Source organism: Octopus sinensis, linkage group LG26 (genome assembly GCF_006345805.1).
Source record: "Octopus sinensis linkage group LG26, ASM634580v1, whole genome shotgun sequence".
NCBI classification, from domain to species: domain Eukaryota; kingdom Metazoa; phylum Mollusca; class Cephalopoda; order Octopoda; family Octopodidae; genus Octopus; species Octopus sinensis.
The window spans coordinates 20,777,900-20,801,491 of NC_043022.1; the positions used below are offsets into that span (position 1 = coordinate 20,777,900).

General features: G+C 40.4%; 1 protein-coding gene across 2 annotated transcripts in view; it reads right to left on the reverse strand.

Moving 5' to 3' along the window:
- LOC115224826 (intracellular protein transport protein USO1) overlaps positions 1 to 17,425 on the reverse strand; it is a 61,282-nt gene extending 43,857 nt beyond the window's left edge. For both annotated transcript variants that reach the window (XM_036513587.1, XM_029795753.2), the window contains exons 1-3: positions 16,843 to 17,425; positions 7,098 to 7,217; positions 712 to 886 (exon numbers count right to left, since the gene is read on the reverse strand). In XM_036513587.1, coding sequence (XP_036369480.1) covers positions 712 to 886; positions 7,098 to 7,217; positions 16,843 to 16,887 — 340 coding nt within the window. In that variant the 5' untranslated portion in view covers positions 16,888 to 17,425. The remainder of the gene's footprint in view (positions 1 to 711; positions 887 to 7,097; positions 7,218 to 16,842) is intronic.
- Between the last annotated feature and the right edge of the window lie 6,167 nt (positions 17,426 to 23,592).

The window sequence follows — 23,592 nt, forward strand, 5'->3', positions numbered from 1 at the left end:
TTCAGTAACTCACTGCTAAATCTGTCTGAAATGTAATGGAAAATATCTCAGTTTCAAAATATTGATGTCCAGGTCAGAAAAGCAAAGTGTGAAGGGAATAGTAGTCATTTCCTTTGATTTCTAAACAGAAGCAAATAGGAAACAACACTTACTGAACAAAGATAAGAGAAAATTAAAAATTGTTATACAAATGCCGTAGGTGTAGGAGTGGCTGTGTGGTAAGTAGTTTACTTACCAACCACATGGTTCCAGGTTCAGTCCCACTACGTGGCACCTTGGGCAAGTGTCTTCTACTATAGCCTCGGGCCAACCAAAGCCTTGTAAGTGGATTTGGTAGACGGAAACTGAAAAGAAGCCCGTCGTATATATGTATATATATATATGTACGTGTGTGTATATGTTTGTGTTTCTGTGTTTGTCCCCCCCAACATTGCTTGACAACCGATGCTGATGTGTTTACGTCCCCGTAACTTAGCGGTTCGGCAAAAGACACTGATAGAATAAGTACTAGGCTTACAAAGAATAAGTCTTGGGGTCAATTTGCTCAACTAAAAGGGTGTTGCTCCAGCATGGCCACAGTCACATGACTGAAACAAGTAAATGAGTAACAGAGTGTTTTAGTGTAATACATTTTACTATATAAAATTATGTGCAGTTTATGCACAAACATGCAGAATTTGCAATATAATGCGATATCAAACATGATACTACCTGAGCTTTGACTGTCAACTAGCTGTGTGATTCTGTCGTTAAGCTGTTTATTTTCAAACTCCAGGGTCTGTAAGGTGATCTCCCCATCCTCAGACAACTGCTGAATATGTTCCACATATTGGTCTACTTCTTCCATTTCACGCCGATGACTATCTTCCATCTGGACTTTTTCATCCTAAGGAATTCAAAAATTGCTTCATGTATGTGTGTGTGTAAATACATACATATATATATATATATATATATATATAATATAATATATATATATATAATATATTAATAAATAAAACATATGCATATATATATACATATATGTACGTACAAACCTCTACATGTATATATACACGCATATATGAGTACAGGACACCAAAAAAACGTTGAACACAATGAGAAACGAAAACATAGACACAAACCCAAGGAACTGGACATTTTTCTTAAACAACAAAAAAATAGAGTACAGGACAAATAACACAAGGAAAAAACCCTTCTTCAGTCGCCATGGTTTCATCTACACAATGTTTCGAAAATAATAATAATTATTATTATTATTTGAGGGAATATTATTCCTAACTTACAGGGAAAAATTCAATTTAGAAATACTAAATCAAATTTCACAAAATATAATATATATATAAAAATTAGAAAAAAACCACCGTGCTGGTTTTGATTTGGATTTGGATTTTACTTGACTCAAAAGGTTCTCTCAAGTGCAGCATATCACCCAATGATTCACAGGTACTCTCCCTGAAAACTGCATTAAGGGTATGCAAGTCTGTGGAGCACTCAACCGCCTGCATGTTAATTTCACGAGCAGGCTGCTCCGTTGATCAGATCAACTGGAACACTTGTAGTGAAATCACATGGCTCAGTGGTTAGGGTATTCAGCTATTCTATTGATTCAATCAACCGGAACCAGCATCACCGGAACTGACGGATTGCCAGTTGTTTCCATTGACGATGACATTCATCCATCACTGATTAGCAGAATCTATCACCAGATTAAATTATCCGGGGCCCAAAAGCTGACAAGAGAACTCCCAGACTTTGTTAAAGGTAGACATTTAAAGATCAGGTCATAGCATGAAAGATGATAACAGATTAAAGTCTACCATCATAATTAGCTAACTCACTAGCTAATTAGTTTCTACATACAACACACATGCTCTTTCTTATTGGTCAACCTTGAGTGTTCAGGCCTTTGAGCATATGTATCAAAATAAAAGCCCATTCAGTCTTTTATTGTCATATGGTGTCTACCATTTTGTGGTTGAGATGATTGCAGTAGTGGTGGTGGTGGTGGTGGTAGTAGTAGTAGTGGTGGTAGTAGTAGTAGTAGTAGTAGTAGTAGTAGTAGTGATGGTGTTATGAGCAATAGTGACGATGGTGGTCAGAATGCCAGTGATAGCTTGTGCGGTGGTAGTAGTAGGAGTGGTGGTGGTGGTAGTAGTGGTAGTAGTAGTAGGAGTGGTGGTAGTAGTAGTAGTAGTAGTAGTAGTGATGGTGGTGTTAGGAGCAATAGTGACGATGGTGGTCAGAATGCCAGTGATAGCTTGTGTAGTAATAGTAGTGGTGGTGGTGGTGGTGGTGGTGATGAAAGTAGTAATTGTGAAGGTTGTAGTATCGATGGTCACCTTGTAGTGCCAATGATAGCTTTCAGTATAGTAGTAGTAGTAGTAATAGTTGTAGAGGTAGTGGTTGTGGTGGTAGTCATAGCTTTCCTCAAGTATGAACAAAGAGGAGTGCCTATACACCTAAAACCAATTCTCACTACGCACCCCCACCCCACCCGAAACACTTGCTCCCCCCCACCCACACACACACCACTACCACCACCACTACCTCCACCATCAGGACATTTGAAAGAGAGAAGGCCTAGGTGAGGGGCCAGTAGGAAGTATGCATATATTGTTGATTGGGACAAGTGGAGGGCAGGAAACCCCACCCACTCCAAGCCCCAACACCCCACCCTGGAGCTCCCCAATCCACCACTGGCTTGCTTCACCCTTCACCATATACCCCACACCATCATCCACTCGCCCAGATTCTACAAACTTGTCCATACCTGAAATGTTACCTGATCTTACTTTACAAAGCCTCCTCTACCCACACCTCACTCTCTCTCTCAGTATAGACTTCCTCCCCACCCCCGACTCACCTGGCTGCCACCTCTTCCATTCTACTCCACTCTTTCAGGTCTTTAATATCCTGACAAACATGCGACCAGCTTTCCCTTCTACTCCACAGGAAATTGCTTTCTGACCTCAATGTACAAAACACATTGATCTGTGTGTGTGCATGCATGCGTGTGTGTGTGTGTGTGTGTGTGTGTGTGTGTGTGTGTGTGTGTGTTGTGTGTGTGTGATTGAGAGAGAGAGAGAGAGAGAAAGAGACTGTCTGTGTGCTTTACAGTTTACAAGTGATTTCAGGAACAAGTGTTAAATGTAGCTCTCCTTCTCCTCAAGACACACAAAAAGCATATACACACATATATAAATGAAATATTGTAATTTATAAGTGATTTCAAAAACATGCTAATGTATCAACGCATAAAGGTGTGTGTCGCATAAAGGTGTGTGTCGCATAAAGGTGTGTGTCGCATAAAGGTGTGTGTGTGTATCAACAATTACATACACACACACTGCAATATATATATATATAAATATATACATTAATATTTACATACATACATACATTATATATATATATATATACATACATACATAATACATACACACAAACATAACAAATATATTACATGTACATGCATTTATAATGCATACATACAAGTATATATAGTATAATACATACATACATAACATAATAGACACATATACACACACACACACACACCATGTATATACACTCATATATAAATATAACATATATAATACATACATATATATATACATGCACACACACACATATACACCATATATACATAAATATATATAACATATAATACATACAAACATATATATATATATATACACACACACATATACACCATATATATATATATATAAATATATATATACACACACACATACACCATATATATATACATACACATCCAACCATGCCAGAATGTAAATCAGATGTTAAATGATGATGATAACGATGATGACGTACTGATTAAATACATGAACACACACACACACACATACGCACATATACACACATACAATTTATATACAATTACATATATATATTTGCATGTACACCCACGCACAAACTTATGTTTCTGTGTGCCTGATTGTCTGCTCACTAATTGCAGACAATGGACCTCCCACTATTTTCCTCAACTCCTAATGTCTATATGTATGCATGCGTCACTGCAAATCTATAAATGCATATGCACAGGTGCACATGAGGAAATGTGTGTGCATGCTTGTACAAGCATGTGAGGTTTTGCATATATGTGTGTGTCTGTGTGTGTGCGTGTGAATGGGTATGCTTGATTGAATATGTATTTGTTTCAGGTTCAGTCCCACTGTGTGGCCCCTTAAACGAGTGTCTTATACTATATATATATATATATATATATATATATATATATAAAACATATTGTGACCTCGTGTGTACCGTTGGCGATTTTTTTTCCTCTGTCTTCCCTTCTCTGGATCTTTCCTTCTCCTATGTTTCCGACGAAGAGCTCCGCTCGAAACGTTAAACCCTCCTTCTTTCCTTAGCATCCAATAATACTATATTTGTTCCATGTCCTCGCGTTGTTGTGTTTTTTTGTGCTTTCTTGTTTGGATTAACTATATATATATATATGTGTGTGTGTGTGTGTGTGTTTGTTTGTGTCTGTGTTTGTCCCCCACCCATCGCTTGACAACCGATGTTGGTGTGTTTACGTCTCCGTCACTTAGCAGTTCGGCAAAAAGAGACTGATAGAATAAATATTAGGCTCACAAAGAATAAGTCCTGGGGTCAATTTAGTCGACTAAAATGGTGCTCCAGCATGGTTGCAGTCAATTGACCAAAAGAATAAAAAAAAATAATTATATATATATAGAGAGAGAGAGAGAGAGAGAGAGAAAGAGAGGGAAGGAGGGAGAGCGCATGTGTACATATGTATGACTGCCTGTGTCAAGACATCACATGATAGTTGTAAACAAGCATCAGTGTCATACAAGCGGTGTTGTTTATTTCTAGTCTTCTGTGGAAACACATCTGGCCAAAAGGAAATACCATCTTCTGTGGTGATGGCCAGAGTGGAGGCAGTGATGGTTACAATGGCACTAGGCGTGGTGGTAATGGTGACGCCAGTGGTAGTAGCGATGGTAGTGGTAGTAGCGATGGTACTGGTAGTGATGGTAGTGGTGGTGATGATAGTGGTGGTGGTGGTGGTGTGGTGGTGGTAGTAGTGATGGCAGGGATGATGATGGTGGTAGTGGTGGTGGTCATGATAGTGATTGATGGTAGTGGTGATGGTGGTGGTGGTAGTGGTTGTAGTGGTGGTAGTTATGGTGTTAGTGGTAGCAGTTACAGTGGTGGTGGTGGTGCTGCAGTTTGTTTGTTTGTTGAGCGAAGCAGTCTTTGTTCTTGGAAGAAGTCCAAAACGTGGTCCTTTGCTATTCGTAAGACCCGCAGAAAAGAAAGCAGGTCAACCCCCGACACCGAGAGCATCGACGGATAGATGAATGTGCATCCCGGCTCAGCGGTTGCGTAGGAAGTCGGGGACAAGAAACAGGAAGAAGGAATGCGAGAAAGTTGGAGTGAAAGAGTACAACAGGGGTCATCACCACCACCTGCAGGAGCCTCTTGGAGCTTTAAGTGTTTTCACTCAATAAACACACACAACGCCCGGTCTGGGAATCGAAACTGCGATCCTCCGACCACTGGGCCATTGCGCCTCCTGCTGCTGCTGTTGGCAGTGAAATGGTAACAACAGTTATATGACTGTTATTAGTTTTTGCGTTGGTTGTTGTCGTTTGTGAGACCTTTTGGATTTAGTTTACCTGTATATGTACATATAAGAGAGTGAGGTGGAGAGAGAAACTATATACTGCCATCCATGTTCCTTCATACCTCCCGCCACGCCCACCACCTCCACGTCTCTGTAGTCACTTGTTTCCAGGAGCACATTATTTCACTTAAGTAGATTTTGCTGTTTCCAACCACATAGCCACCATGGCATAGTTGGCATTCCCTTACAGCCGTCACCTCCACCTCCACTGCAACCACCACCACCACCACCACCACCACTACCACCACTTCCTACATTAACACCAACCAACCGACACACACACACACACAAGCTCACAGACATGGCTCTTGCTACTATAAAGACCTAAGAGGTTGTTGGTTGCTAACCAACTAGAAAGACTATATGAAAACAAACAAGAAATGGGAGAGAGAGAGAAAAAACAAAGAGAGACAGATAGAATGAGAAGCCCAAAGAATGAATATATATGCATGTTTCTGTATGTGTGTTTGTGTGTGTTGTGTGTGTGGTGCCAGACGTAACTGTGTTGGAATTGGGGTGTGGGTGTCGTCCCATGTAGAACTGGAGGTTGTTAACAGGTTCTTACTTTGGACTGCACATCACATTGACACCAACAGAGAACAAAAAAAAAAAACTGGACAGAAATTAACTAAAAGCTTCTTGTTATTCTTGTAGCTGTTGTTGTTGTTGTTCTGTCCCAGGCCAAACCCTGATTGAAGAGATCAATGATTGAAAGCCGGCATGGCTGTGTAGTAAGAAGCTTTTCCATGCTGGCATGGGTCGGACAGATTGACATGGAGCCGGCTAGCCAGAAGCTGTCCAAAACCTAACTGTCATTTCTGGTATGGTTTCTACAGCTGGATGTCCATTCTAATGCCAACCACTTAACAGAATGTGCTGGGTCGTTTTTACGTGCCACTGGCACAGATGCGTTCACGCAGCACCAACACAGGTGCCTTTTACATGGCACCAGCACCAAAATCCTGGTTTCAATTCTCAGACTGGGTAGTGCATTACCTTCTTGAGCAAAACGCTTCTGGAGCAACGGGAAATGAAATGTTTTGCTCAAGAACACAAAGCATCGCCCAGTCCAGGAATTGAAGCCACAACCTTACGATCATGAGTTCAACACCCTAACCACTAAGCCACGCGCCTCCACACATACACACACACACAAAAAAAAAACACAAGCAGAAATCACACACAAACATAAAACAAACACACACATGCACAGAATACTGACACACACATAAACATGCATACACAAAATAAACACACACACACAAAACAGAGAAAATGCAGACACACACATACACAAAACACAGAAAATACACACACGCATACAGACACACACACACACACAGATAAAACAAATAAATACATACACAAAACACACGCACACACATACACACAGACATACAAAACCGAACAGTACCTCTGTTTGTTTGTAGAGTGTCCAGAGATAGAGAAGGCATTCCTGGTTAGGATTGTCGACATCATGTCCAGCTGGAGCAACTTTTTCGTGAACTTCACCAAGACTTCCATGTTCTTCAGGCTGCAAAACACAAAAGTGCAATCAAATCACCATTCATTGTTACTGCCATCATTTCTCTCCTCTACTCTCTTTTACGTTCCACTGGCACAGATGCGTTCACGCAGCACCAACAGGACGCCATGATAGATCGTTAGTTACTACACGCATTTTTTCTCTCCTTGTTTTTTTTCTGTGTATCTTTCTGTCGAAGAGCGTAGGCTCGAAACGTAAAAGACTCTTTCTATTCCTGAGCTGTTTGTACTCCGCCTGCCTTCGTCTTTTGTTTATTTTCATAAACTTCCCTTTATATATATAATATATATCACATATCATCAAATATATATATATATATATATATCATAATATATATATATATATAATATAATATATATATAAATATATAAGCATTTTGTTGTTATACTCATTAACATTTAATATCTAATATTTAAGCATGTTTTTCTAATTCATAATTCTAAAGTTGTCTGTTATGAACATTTAAACTTGTCAACATCAAAATATTTAAACAAGTTAGCAGAGAAGAAGAAGACGGAGAATAATAATGCGGGAGTGCTATGATAGGATGTTAAATGGTCAAGTGCCCTGAAAGTGACTTGTTGTGGATGGTAGTAGTGATCGAATTCTTGAGATATCTCTTTTGAATGTATTGTTTAAAACGAATGGTTTACACCTGGTAAGGTACCAGGTTTACACCTGGTAGCTTGCTGGTAAAGCACAGTCACTTTCACAGTGATTGTTATGTATATGGCAAATGAAAGACAGAAGATGGACTAAAGGAGAATTTATTAATCATGACAATTTTGACACATCTAGCATTGACCCCTTATGGCTGGGACATTCAACAACTGGCGCAGATGTATCTCGTTGGGTGATAAATAGATACAACTCGTTAAAATAACAGTTCCGCAATGTAACTTCTCGTTTTGTAGAAAGAAAAGCAGCCAGAGGTAGGAAATATCTTCGGTTATATATATTTCTTTACTACCCACAAGAGGCTAAACACAGAGGGAACAAACAAGGACAGACAAACGGATTAAGTCGATTATATCGACCCCAGTGTGTAACTGGTACTTATTTAATCAACCTCGAAAGGATGAAAGGCAAAGCCGACCTCGGTGGAATTTAAACTCAGAATGTAGCAGCAGACGAAATACCGCTAAACATTTTCGCCCGGCGCGCTAATGTTTCTGCCAGCTCTTCCTTTATATAGAAGATCAAAAATAAAATCACAGATATATGAAAAAAAAGAGAAACAAACACACAATACAGTGAGAAAAGTATTAAAAATAACTGTTAAGAAATATAGATGTATAAACGCCCTTGGGCAAGCTGCGTGGTGCAAGTAAACTTGCTCATATAAGCATCTGCGAAAATGGGAGCATACGCACACGTGAGGTTTGGTGCACTCATGATCACAAAGTGAGTTAACTATCTACTTAGTGTTTGTAAGAATGGGGCGGTTAAAAGTAAACTTAAGTCATCCATACCTCAAAGTAAATTAAATTCATTTTCACTGCATTCTGCGAAAGTACAATTATATGCATGTAGGCATCTCAAGAGTCTTTCAGAAATTCTATTAATGATCTTCTCATTAGTCCACAGAATAGACAGGGATTCCTCGGAGCAGGGATGACATCTCCTGCAAATTATATTGTATGGTTTCACATGCCTTACTATGGACCAAGTTATGCTGTACTTCATTTTATCCTCCTTCAGTTGCCATACAAAATCTGCCAAATATGTTGAATGTCTCTTATTGATTGTCTTTAAGCTGACAACATTGTTACAATAACGATTCTTAAATGAATCAGCTGTCTGCCCAATGTAAACATATGGCCCTCCCCTTGTGTGCACAGTACATTTATATACAAGATTTGTACTCATACAGAGATTCATCAAAGGACATTTTGATTTTTCTCTGCATGAGCATTTATAATATTTATTTGTATATAAAGCAGTCCTGACTCCACTTACCAACGTTGTTACCGTGTCAGCTGTATCATGAGTATTTCTACTACTATGATTTGGTCATGATTGGTGTTTATCATTGCGATTTACATCTCTTTGTGTGTCTGTGTTTCTCCTCCCACCAACGCTTGACAACCAATGTCAGTGTGTTTATGTCCCTGTAACTTAGTGGTTCACCAAAAGAGACTGGTAGAATAAATACTAGGCTTACAAAGAATAAGTCCTGGGATTGAATTGTTTGACTAGAGGTGAAGCTCCAGCATGGGCACAGTCAAATGACTGTGGCAAGTAAAAGAATATATATATTTTTTTCTTTTTTCTTTCTTTTTTTACTTGTTTCAGTCATTTTGACTGCGGCCATGCTGGAGCACCGCCTTTAATCGAGCAACTTGACCTCGGGACTTATTCTTTGTAAGCCCAATACTTATTCTATCGGTCTCTTTTGCCAAACAGCTAAGAGACGGGGACATAAACACACCAGCATCGGTCAAGCAATGCTAGGGGGACAAACACAGATACACGCACACACACATATATATATATATACATATATATGACAGGCTTCTTTCAGTTTCCGTCTAACAAACCCACTTACAAGGCTTTGGTCGGCTCGAGGCTATAGTAGAAGACACTTGCTCAAGATGGCATGCAGTGGGACTGAACCCAGAACCATGTGGTTGGTAAACAAGCTACTTACCACACAGCCACTCATGCGCCTATGATGAGTTTCTTTCAGTTTCCATCAACCAAATCCACTTACAAGGCTTTAATCAATCCAGGGTCATAGAGTAAGTACCATGCAGTGGGACTAAACTTGGAACCATGTGGTTTAGGAAATAAATGGCTTAACCACACAGCCATGCCTGGCCTAAGTCTGACCACTTTCCATTAATATAATTAACTGCTACTGACAAAGCTGGCTGTGTGCAGAAATTTTCTGGTCATGCTTTTTTAACTTAGCCAGAATTTACAGGAAACTGGTAAGCTTTGATCTGGTGATGGTGGTGGAGGTGATGGCAGCAGAGGTGGCGGTGGCAGTGGTAGTGATGTTAGCTGGAGTGGGGGGACATGTCAGTAGATCAGCATGATGAAAGCATGGATATATGTTGAATACAGCATTGATCTAGTCAGAGTGTACATCCGCTATATACATTATATATATACCAGAGTAAGCACATAAATGTGAAACAAGCTTTTGTTAAATTTCTGCTGCTTTTAAATAAAGTATATACATATATATATATATATATATTTAAAGCAGCAGAAAATTCAACAAAACCTGTTACTCTGAGTTGAATTTTCTGCTGCTTTAAATAAAGTATATATATATATATATATATACACACATACACGTAGACACACACATCTCAAAAGTATGTTAAACACAACATCAATTTAGCCAGAGTATACATCTGATATATATATATATATCTTTATATATATATTTTTATTGTTTTACTTGTTTCAGTCATTTGACTGTGGCCATGCTGGAGCACCACCTTTAGTCTAGCAAATCGACCCCAGGACTTATTCTTTGTGAGCCTTGTACCTATTCTATCGCTCTATTTTGCTTAACCACTAAGTTACAGGGACGTAAACACACCAGCATCGGATGTTTGGGGGAACAAACACAGACACATATATATATAAGGCAGGCTTCTTTCAGTTTCTCCCTACCAAATCCACTCACAAGGGTTTGGTCTGCCCGAGGCTATAGTAGAAGACACTTGCCCAAGGTGCCACATTTACTTTTGAGGGGTGTGATACACACACACACACACACACATGCACACTTACACACTCACTTTCATTCTGTATCTGGTTTGCAAGATTCTTTATGTGAATTTGTGTCTTGAAACAAATTTTGCTGTCTAGAGAGAGTCATTACGTCAATACTGATTTCAGATTCTGGCACAAAGCCAGCAATTTCAGGGGAAGGGGCTAGTCATTTACATTGAGTCCAATGCTCAACTGGTACTTAATCTATCAACCCCAAAAGGATGAACGGCAAAGTCGACAGTATCAGAATTTGAACTCAAAACATAACATACAAAACACAGCAAAGCATCTTGTCTAGCATGCTAACAATTCTGTCAGTTCATTGCCTTAATAATAACAATAATAATAATCTTTTCTATTATAGGCACAAAGCCAGTACACAACTGATCAACCCCCAGTACACAACTGGTACTTAATTTATCGACCCCAAAAGGATGAAAGGCAAAGTCAACTTCGGCAGAATTTGAACTCGGAACATAAAGACAGACTAAATACCACTAAGCATTTTGCCCACCGTTCTAACAATTCTGCCAGCTCACTGCCTTAATAATAATAATAATAATAATAATAACAACAATGATTTCAAGTTTTGGCACAAAGCCAGCAATTTTGGGGGAGGAAGTAAGTATATTACATTGACCCTAATGCATAACTGGTACTTATTTTATCGACCCCCAAAAGGATAAAAGACAAAGTCAAGCTTGGCAGAGTTTGAACTCAGGACATAAAGATGAGCAAAATGACGCAAAGCATTTTACCCATCGTGCTAACAATTCTGCCAGCTTACCATTATGCCAACATTAATAATACAATCACTGGTTCAGTTCCACTCCTTTATTATTAATCAATTGGTTAAATTAATCAATTGCTTGTTTAACTTGTTGGTTATACACTCAAATGTTTGTTTCTTTTTACTTTTTGTTCATCATCATCATCGTTTAACGTCCGCTTTCCATGCTAGCATGGGTTGGATGATTTTGACTGAGGGCTGGTGAACAAGATGGCTGCACCAGGCTCCAATCTTGATTTGGCAGAGTTTCTACAGCTGGATGCCCTTCCTAACGCCAACCACTCCGAGAGTGTAGTGGGTGTGCTTTTTACGTGCCACCGGCACGGGCGCCAGTCAGGCGGTACTGGCAACGACCTCGCTCGAATCTTTTTAAATGTGCCACTGGCACAGGTGCCGGTGAAGCGATGTCGATAACGATCATCAAAGTTATTCTATTGCCACCCACAACCTTTCCTTTCATTTTATTACAGAGGCTGTGTCCGTCTGTCGAAGACAAAAGAATTCACGTAAAGAATCTTGAAAGCCAAATACAAACACGAAACAGGTAGGATATTGTTGTGTCTAGGGGGAGTCGTTAAACCAACATTATTAACACACGCGTTTCAATTACACTCCTTTATCGTTAATCAATTGGTTAAATTAATGAATCGCTTGTTTAACTTGTTGGTTAAGCAGTCACTTGTTTGTTTCTTTTTACTTTTTGTTCGTCAAAGTTATTCTGTTGCCATTTGCAACTTTTTCCAGTGACTTTTCTCTTGTTTTATTACAGAAGCCACGTCTGCTTATCCAAAACAAAAGAATTCACATAGAACATCTTGGAAACCAACTACAAAAATGAAACAGGTGGAATATTGCTGTGTCGGGGGTGGGGGGTCATTATGCCAATATTATTAACACATAAGGCGGCGAGCTGGCAGAAACGTTAGCACGCCAGGCGAAATGCTTAGCGGTATTTCGTCTCCCTCTATGTTCTGAGTTCAAGTTCCGCCGAGGTTGACTTTACCTTTCATCCTTACGGGGTGGATTAAATAAGTACCAATTACGCACTGGGGTCGATATAATCGACTTAATTCGTTTGTCTATCCTTGTTTGTCCTCTCTGTGTTTAGCCCCTTGTGGGTAGTAAAAAGAAATAGGTCTTAACACACACACTGGTTCAATTCAATTCCTTTATTATTAGTCAATTGGTTAAGCTAATCAATTGCTTGTTTAACTTGACTGACTTGACTTGACAGCATTCACCTGGAATGGGTTGAGCTGGCTTCATTCATCCTCAATGCTGCATCTCTCACAAACGCCAACCAGGCGTGGCGATTTGAGGCTAACGACCGCATGATCTCCAACCACTCCTTATTCCAGCGGCGAACGCCGTAGACATGGGGGCCTAGGTTGGGTTCCAGATCAGTCTTGACTGTCATCAGCCAGGTTTTTCATTGTCCACCACATCGCTTTCGCCAACCCCAAAGGGCAGCTAGGGCAATTGCTTCGTAGATGAATTCTCCTGGTTGACGACGGAGGGCATGACCCAGCAACGCAGACGTCTCATTAGGATGATTTGTCGGAGGGAGATGATTTTGCACTGGTGTCGCACTGAATTGTTGGAGACAAAGTGATGTTTAACTTGTTGGTTAAACAGTCAACTGTTGGTTTAGTTTTTGTTTTTCGTCAAAGTCCTTTCATTACCATTTGCATCTTTTTCAGTGACTTCTCTTTTAGTCCGTTATGATATCAACCAGACTAGCAGATGTTGTTACACATCACTGGTCACAATGCACTTTATACTGTTTTAGCTTTTGAATGACCCCACTTTGTTGGCTCAGCGAGCAGGCCAACATTTCCCCTGATCAGGAAAGTTACGCAAGGCTAGTCTGTCAAAGGGTTACCTATTTACGGTTGAATAAACTGGAGCAATGTGAAGTGAAGTGTTCTGCTCAAGAACACAACATGCTACCTGGTTCAGGAATTAAACCTGTGATCTAGCAGTCGTGAGTGCAATATCCTAGCCACTAGGCCACACATAAATCTGTAAGTACATAGGGACAGCGAGCTGGCAGAATCATTAGTATGCCAGGCAAAATGCTTAGTGACATTTTGTCGATCTTTATGTTCTGAGTTCAAATTCTGTTGAGGTCAACTTGCCAAAGCCTTGTGAGTGGATTTGGTAGAGAGAAACTGAAAGAAGCTCGTTGTATATATATATATGTATGTATGTGTGTGTGTGTATGTTTGTGTGTCTGTGTTTGTCCCCCCCACAACATCGCTTGACAACCGATGCTTGTGTGTTTACGTCCCCGTAACTTAGCAGTTCGGCAAAAGAGACCGATAGAATAAGTACTGGGCTTACAAAGAATAAGTCCTTGAGTCGATTTACTCGACTAAAAGGTGGTGCTCTAGCATGGCCACAGTCAAATGACTGAAACGAGTAAAAGAGTAGGCATTCTGCCCAACAGGCATATGATTCTGCTAAACCTGCCTTAGCAAAATAGTCCTTTCTACTAAATGCACAAGGCCTGAAATTTTGTAGGAGGGGGACTAGTCAGTTACACTGACCCCAGTGTGTAACTGGTACTTATTTTATTGACTCCGAGACAATGAAAGGCAAAGTTGACCTCAGCAGAATTTGAACACTGACCACAAGGATGGACAAAACGCTGCTAAGTATTTTGTTGCCTGGAATGCTAACGATCCTGCCAGCTCATAATAATAAAATACATGTATATCATCATTTGTCATCATCTTCATTTAACGTCCACTTTCCATGCTGGCATGGGTTGGATGGTTTGATAGGAGTTATGCAGGTAGGAGGCTACACCAAACTTCTGTGTCTGTTTTGGTATGGTTTTTATAGTTGAATGCCCTGCCCTTCCTAACATCAGCCACCCTGCAGAGTGGACTCGGTGCTTTCTATATGGCATGAGCACAAGTGAGGGCAGTTTTGATATGGTTTCCTTCCAAATGCCAACCACTTTGTATATACGTATATATGTGTGTGTATATATATATATATATATATATATATATATATATAATATATAGAGAGAGAGAGAGAGAGAGAGAGAGAGAGAGACAGATGAATGGATGGACAGGCGGACGGATGGATAGGTAAATGGATGGATGGAGAGGTGGACGGATGGATGGACAGGTGGACAGATGGATGGAGAGGCAGATGGATGGATGGATGGAGAGGCAGACGGATGGATAAGTAGATGGATGGAGAGGCGGACGGATGGATGGACAGGTGGACGGATGGATGGAGAGGCAGATGGATGGATAGGCAGGCAGATGGATGGATAGGTAGATGGATGGATGGATGGAGAGGTGGACGGATGGACGGAGAGGCAGACGGATGGATAGACAGGCAGATGGATGGATAGGTAGATGGATGGATGGATGGAGAGGGGGACGGATGGATAGGTGGACGGATGGATGGAGAGGCAGACAGATGGATGGAGAGGCAGACAGATGGATGGATAGGTAGATGGATGAATGGATGGAGAGGCGGACGGAGGGATGGAGAGGCGGACGGATGGATGGACAGGTGGACGGATGGATGGAGAGGCAGACGGATGGATAGAGACGCGGATGGATGGATAGATAGATCATCATTGGAAAGTATCATGGAGAGAGACAAAAAACCTAATGGTCAGCATTGGAAAGAATGGAAGTAAGAGGTGGGGCTACAAAGAGGAATACCATATTGTTAGAAGAGAAGCATCAAATGTATTTAGCGTGGAGAGAAGCTGAAAGGCGGAAGTTTGCTGGTGTTTGGAGCAAGGAGGATCAGAGACAGAAGGTGCTTTAACCCTTTAGTGTTCAGATTATTCAATCAAACATAATGTCTATTGATTCCCATTGATTTGAATTAATCATGCATTATCTCATATCTTCAAGATCTTGATGGTGTAATTACTTAATGTAGAATAACATTGTAGGGTAGGTGTGAGAGCCTGGATCTGGTCAGTTTGAACATAAAACAGATTAAATATTTTGGCCGGATATGGCCGGTTTAAATACTAAAGGGTTAAATTGCAAGGCAGGGTGTCAGGGTGAACTAAGATAGTGTTGGTTGAAAACTGTGTCATAGTAGTGCCCTTTCCCAAGAAGAAGGAAAATAAAGGAGCTTAAAGATTCACCCTGAGTGATTGCTAATTATGGAAAATGTATGGAGAGAAGAGGATTTTCCAGGTGCTTACCCAAACTGAAGGACCCAGCTACTGAGGGAGATAGTTACATGGACAAAATGGCCATTAACCCTTCAGCATTTAAACCGGCCATATCTGGCCCAGATATTCCACTTGCTTTATGCTGAACCTGGTCTGATCCAGCCTCTCACATCTACCCTACAATGTCATTCTAAGACTAAACACTCACATCTTCAAAATGTTGAAGCTACAAGATACTACATGGTTAATTTTTTAAAATGTGGATAAATATGCATTCAGACAGAATTTCACTTTTATTATTAACCCTTTTGTTACCGTATTTCTGCTGAGATGCTCTGTGTTTCTTTCAATTATTTTAAATATAACAAAGAATTTAGCAAAATAACTTAGTTATCATTAAGCTAGTGTTAGGAACATAAATTGTGACTAAAGTTTGGTGGAAGATTTTAATTCAGAACTTTTGGAAACAAGACATTTGTTATCCATATTTCTGTTGAGATGCTCTGTGTTTCTTTCAATTAATTTTAAATATAACAAAGAATTTAGTAAAATAACTTGGTTATCATTCAGCAAGTGTTAGGAACATAAATTGTGACTAAGGTTTGGTGGAAGATTTTAATTCAAAACTTATGAAAACAAGACATTTGTACTCAGAGCCAGAGCCGGTTTCAGTCGGGTTGGTAATGAAAGGGTTAAAGAAGGATTCTTTAGAATATTTGCTGTGTGTATGAGTGATTATGAATGAGTGTCTGCGAGTGACAGTCCGTATGTACCCAAGGGCATGTGTATGAGCAAACTTCATGACTGGTGACCAAAAAAAAAAACATTGGAAAAGTTAAAAGTTAAAAATAAAAAGTGAAGGTGCAATGTTTTATCATTGGTACCTTTACCTGTCTTCAATCAACAGGTAAACAATAAATGGAACATACCTGAGAATGAGAGCTGTCATCCATAGGAGGTATACTATCAGACATAGTGCTGCTGCTGCCGCTGCTGTTGTTGCTATTGTTAATGGTGGTTGTATAGTAGTGGTGTTTTTGGAAGTGATGGTTGTGATGGTGGTAGTTGTGGTGGTGGTGGTGGTGGTTGGGGATGGTGATGTTGGAGATAGGGGTATCCCTGATGGTGGTAATAGTGCTGGCGGATGTAGTAGTGCTGATATTGCAACTTGTGGTAGTGGTGTTTGTTGTTGTAGTTGGTGTTGCTGTCAGCAGTAGTGGTGATGGTCTTGGTTATGGTGTTATTGTTGTTGTTGCTTGTGATGGCGGTGGTGGTGGTGTTGTTGGTGCTTGTGGTGGTGGTGGTGGTGATGATGATGTCGTCCGTGGTGTTGGTTTCTTTCATAGAGCCAGAGTGAAAAAGTCTAGGGAAATGGTCGGTCAAGTCCGTTTCAGGCGATTGTGCACTTGGAACATGGATTGACAACTGACCGATGTGGAACTGGCAGAGAGAATGGACACGGGACAGAGAGAGAGAGAGAGAGAGAGAGAGAGAGAGAGAGAGAGAGAGAGAGAGAGACGATGGGGAAGAGAGATGTAGTGAACAAGCACGCGGGAGACAGAGAAGAAAGATGTAGTGAACACGGGAGAGAAAGACAGAGAGACAGAGGGAAGGGAAAGCAAAAGAAAAGGAGGGAGAATAAGCGAGGAAGAGGAAGGAGAGAGAGAGTACAGAGAGCGGAAAAGAAATACGGGGACGCTGTGGAAAAGAGGAAAGGGAGGAAATGACTGAGTGGGGGAGGGAGAAAAGTGAGAGAGAGGGTACAGTAAGTGAGATACAGAAAGAGAGAAAGAGGGGGAGATATTACAATTACAGATAGAGAGGGGGTGAAGATGATGGTGCTATAGAGAAGAGGAGCAGGAGAGAGAGAGAGGGAGGAGGAGGCAAAGAAGAAAAAGAAAGTGTTACTATAGTTAACAACAGTTTGTGAATTGTAAATGAGAAGGGGAGAGGGTGTAATGTAGGTAGAGTGAGGGAGCAAAGACAGAGAGAGAGAGAGAGAGAGAGGGTGAGTAGAGACAGAGAGGGTGAAAGAATACAGTAGAGAGAGAGGGGGGAATAAGAGAGAGAGACAGGCAGAGATGGTGGTGTTTGTTGTAGTTGGTGTTTCTGGTGGTGTTCTGGACTATGTTGTTAGTGGTGGTGGTCCTTAGTATTGTTGTTATTGTTGTCGATGGAAATGGTGGTGCTATAGAGAAGAGAGAAGGGAAACGTGAAAGGAAAGCGTTATTACAGCTAATAACATAAGAACAGTTTGCAAATGAGAGGGAGAGAGAGGTGAGAAAATAAGGTGTTATGGCAAGTCAGGTGAGAAAATGTTTCCAACAGGAGCGACAAATGGGGGAAAAAGGGATAATGTACACAGTGAGACAGGGAGAAATAGAGAAAGACAATATAGGGGCGGCTTTAAGGGCAAAGAGAAGAGATATAAAGGGGTATGAAATAAGCGGGTGTCTTAGCGAACTAAAAATAATAAAGGCAACGAAAGCCAACAGCAAAAAGTCCTTTGGTTAATTGTGTATAAAATGTATATATATTCCCGTTAGCTGTTGTTGCTGTCGCTACCGCCATCGGGTTTCAGACCGGAGAGTGGTCAACAACCACCGCTTGATCGTCCATCTAACAGCAATGCTCCTCCTGTTTCAACGACCAAAGCATGACTTCCATTTCTTCGTTCCAAAACAAAACCAGAAATCGTGTTTTGGGGAGAGCAGCGCCACCTGTTGACCGTCGCTAAGGTGATGGATTAATTTTTATTCATTCGTCCGGTCTACCCAATTCATTCTTTCGTTCATTCATTCACACGCCTTCCTTCTTTCTCTCTCTCTCTCTCTCTCTCTTCTCTTCTCTTTCTCTCTTATTCCCTTATTCCCTTATTCTCCCTCGTCAGGTCACCAGACAGTGATGCAACATACTCTTTTACTTGTTTCAGTCATTTGACTGTGGCCATGCTGGAGCACCGCCTTTAGTCGAGCAAATCGACCCCAGGACTTATTCTATCGGTCTTTTTTTACCGAACCGCTAAGTTACAGGGACGTAAACACACCAGCATCGGTTGTCAAGCGATATTGGGGGGGGGGGACAAACAGACACACAAACATATACACACACATATATATATATATATATATATATATATATATATATACATATATACGACGGGCTTCTTTCAGTTTCCGTCTACCAAATCCACTCACAAGGCTTTGGTCGGCCCGAGGCTATAGTAGAAGACACTTGCCCAAGGTGCCACGCAGTGGAACTGAACCCGGAACCATGTGGTTGGTAAACAAGCTACTAGTACCCAAGCTACTTACCACACAGCCACTCCTGTCCGAAATTAATACTAAACAATTGTTTCTTCTACTTAAGACACAAAGTCTGGAATTTTATGGGAGGGTGCTAGTCGATTACATCGACCCCAGGGCTCAAGTGGTACTTATTTTATCGACCCTGAAAGTATGAAAGACGAAGTTGACTTCGGTGGGATTTGAACTCAGAATGCACAGCTGAAAAGACATGCCGCTAAGTATTTTGCCCGACGTGCTAACCATTCTGCCAGCTCACCCGCCTTGTAACTTACTCCCTCTTTTGCATGTTTCAGTCATTTGGCTGCAGCCATGCTGGAGCACCGCCTTTAGTCGAACAAATCGACCCCAGGACTTATTCTTTGTAAGCCTAGTACTTACTCTATCGGTTCCTTTTGCTGAACCGCTAAGCGATGGTGGGGGTACAAACACACACACACACACACACAAACATACATATATATATAGAGAGAGGAGACCCCTTTCGGTCATGAATGACCATGGGATTGCATCTAGAAAGTTACCCTCCGAGGCACAAGTCCGGGCAAGGTTGTTTGTGGAAGGGAAAAGCAAAGGCCGATACAGCTTGGCACCAGTGATGTCGCAGCTCATTTCTACAGCTGAGTTAACATATATATATATTTGTTTCAGTCATTTGACTGCAGCCATGCTGGAGCACCACCCTGAAGGGTTTTAGTCGAACAAATCGACCCCAGCATCTACTTTTAAACCCTGGTATTTTATTCTACCTGTTGTTTTTGCCAAACCGCCACTAATATTTTTTCCGAATTTTGGCACAAGGCCAGCAATTTTGAGAGGAACGGTTACAAATACGTCTGCGGGTGGAGCAGATTATAATTATATCGGAATTCATGGTGAAATATCTTTTCGGAGACAGGTGGAGAGTGGAATTCCAGATAATTCATAGGGTCCGACTTCGTTTCCCTCATATTTTGAAAAATAGGCGTTTTTCAATGAAATTTTCTACAGGCGTAGGAGTGGCTGTGTGGTAAGTAGCTTGCTTACCAACCACATGGTTCCGGGTTCAGTCCCACTGCGTGGCATCTTGGGCAAGTGTCTTCTACTATAGCCTCAGGCCGACCAAAGCCTTGTGAGTGGATTTGGTAGAGAGAAACTGAAAGAAGCCCGTCGTATGTATGTGTGTGTGTATATGTTTGTGTGTCTGAGTTTGCCCCCCCTCCCACATCTCTGTGTTTGTCCCCCCCCCATCATCGCTTGACAACCGATGCTGGTGTGTTTACGTCCCCGTCACTTAGCGGTTCGGCAAAAGAAGACCGATAGAATAAGTACTGGGCTTACAAAGAATAAGTCCCGGGGTCGATTTGCTCGACTAAAGGCGGTGCTCCAGCATGGCCGCAGTCAAATGACTGAAACAAGTAAAAGGGTAATTAAAACTTCACGTTTTGGCACACACATATAAAAAGAGAGAGAGAGACGTCGGAGAGAGGCGGACGTCGGACTTAGGAAGCACCAAGTTGGAATTTCTCCGTTTTGACGGGGATTTTTCAGATTTAATTTTCACGGTTCCCCTTGGAAATCTCTGGACTATCGTTGTATCAAAAAAAATTGCGTAGTGCCTATTTCTTTACTACCCACAAGGGGCTAAACACAGAGAGGACAAACAAGGACAGACACACGGATTAAGTCGATTATATCGACCCCAGTGCGTAACTGGTACTTGTTTAATCGACCCCGAAAGGATGAAAGGCAAAGTCAACCACGGCGGAATTTGAACTCAGAACGTAACGGCAGACGAAATACGGCTACGCATTTCGCCCGGCGTGCTAACGTTTCTGCCAGCTCACTGCCTTCTTGCGTAGTGCCACCCCACCATCACCACCACTAAAAAGAAAAATCAGTCCAGAGAGGAAATGTGGTGGCGGTGGTGTGCGGGGCGACAACATTTTTCGCAGATTTTTTTTTTCAGAATATTTCCAAGGACACCGTGAAAAAACAAAATCTGAAAAATCCGTCAAAGTCCGATTTTTTTCCTCTGTCTTCCCTTCTCGGGATTTTTCCTTCTCCTATGTTTCCGACGAAGAGCTCCGCTCGAAACGTTAAGCCCTCCTTCTCCCCTTCTTTCCTGAGCGTCCAATAATACTATATTTGTTCCACGTCCTCGCGTTGTTGTGTTTTTTTTTTGTGTTTTCTTGTTTGGATTAACTATATATATATATATATATATATATATATATATCAAAATAAGGTTGTAGCGGCGATCGTGCATCCTAGCACGCGTTTTAAGAAGGGAAGACGGAAACTGAAAGAAGCACGTTTCGTGTTTGTGTGTGTGTGTGCCTTTGTGTCTTGGTTCGTCTCCACACCGCCATCGCTTGATAATCGATGTTGCTGTGTTTACATATCCGTAACTGAGCGGTTCGGCAAAGGATACCGATAGAATAAGTACTAGGCTTATTGTGGGAGGGGAGATAACTGCACGCTAATCCCCCTCCTGCCAAAGTTATCGTATCTCCGTACTGTAAAAGCCAAATATAAATACACACAGATTAAAGTTATCAACAGGATATTTCGTCGCTAATCCCCCCACAAAATATCTTGGTCAAGTATATGAAAAAATCCGGGGCGTTGTTTTATGGCCATTTTTTCCCTTTTTTCCTTCTTCATTCAAAAGGGCGGTGCTCCAGCATGGCCACAGTCAAATGACTGAAACGTCTGCCATTCTGTAAACACTTTCTTTATACGACATAAGAATTAAGTTAAGAAGAAAATGAGATTATATCACTACTTACCTTATATGCGTCGGCATAATCCCATCAATTATAATTTTACATACTATTTTTCCATGTCCCACACAAGACACAAATAAACAAATATGAAGGTTAGTTTGGACAAGGCAGTGGTTTTAAGTCAAGGGCCCAGGAGTAGGGACCCAATTTTAATCTATGTATGCAGTGGCTTGCTGTCAATAAACGAATAGAGCTCAAATGAATTGTTTCGCCCATGGGCTTATAATACAATTAATACGGCCTTGGGACAAGGTACTGCTGGGACAAACGGTACTATTAGCGAACAGTGGTCCCGGTGCGCGCACTCGTGCATCCGAGCTAGCTAGTCGTAAGTAGTCGATCCTACAACGACTTTTTAACCCTAACCCTAAACTTAATTTTTTAACCTTAATCCTAAACTTAATTTTTTAACCTTAATCCTAAACCTAATTTTTTAACCTTAGTCCTAAACCTAATTTTTTAACCTTAATCCTAAACCTAACCCTAACCCTAACCTTAGTTTGTTTATAAACATAATTTATTTACTTAGTTTAAAAAATTATTTACTTTGCGTTTTATTTACTTTGTTCGAAAAATATTATTTAATTTTCTTTGATATGCATTCAGCCTAGCTAGCGCGAGTGCGCGCACCGGGACCACTGTTCGCTAGTTGTACCGGACAAACTGTTGTTATATGATAGAGAGAGTGGTTGGGGGAACAGGAATATTTATAGCCTGATTATACTTTTCATCGATTAAAAATATTCTTTTCTACATTTTAAATGACTGAAATTGTCGTTATATAGACACTGCCTACAAAATCCTACAATTTTTTCTCACACAATAGTTTGTAGTGTTTGATTTCATTGAATAATGAAAGGTATGAAGAGAGAGAAGCGTAGACATTTTTTTTTTTTACGATTTCCAAATGTTTCAGAATGTGGTATATAATGAAATGTCTAAAAATAACGGGTAAATTTTTTTTTGTTAACGACGGTGGTTGCTGTTTTAGGGGCCGAGGAACAACGTTTCAAATATATGGATTTTAAAAAAATATGTGTTTCAGAATATGGTGTATGATAACGTGAAGGGCAGACATTTAAAAATTATGGATTTAATTTTTTCCCGCCTTTTTAGGAAAAAACTCCTTCCCCGCATTTAAAAACATCTATTTTTCTGAAAGTTAATGAAGAAGAAAAATTATTGGAGGGTTACACTTGTGTAGAGATACAAAATTTTAATTCAAAACTAAAAATAAAAAATGTTTATTTGAGAACATTCCAGCTTCTGCCCCAAACAGAGGGTAGTTGAAATGAAATGGCTTCACTGTGTTGTATTAAAATATCTGTACACATTCATGATAAGCACTCATAGTATATATATCAAGGCATACATATATGCTTAAGCCGATGAATAAAATTACATACATAAATAGTTTAATGATCAGATAATTTTAACTATAATTTTATATATATATATATATATATATATACACACACAGAGCAAAAAAAATGTAGGGGATCAAAAGATGGTATTTATCAACTTTCAGACATAATGTTTTTATGTCTAAATAAAAAAAAATCGTTTTTTATTTCGTATATTTTCATTTCTCTTGCTTATTTTCACA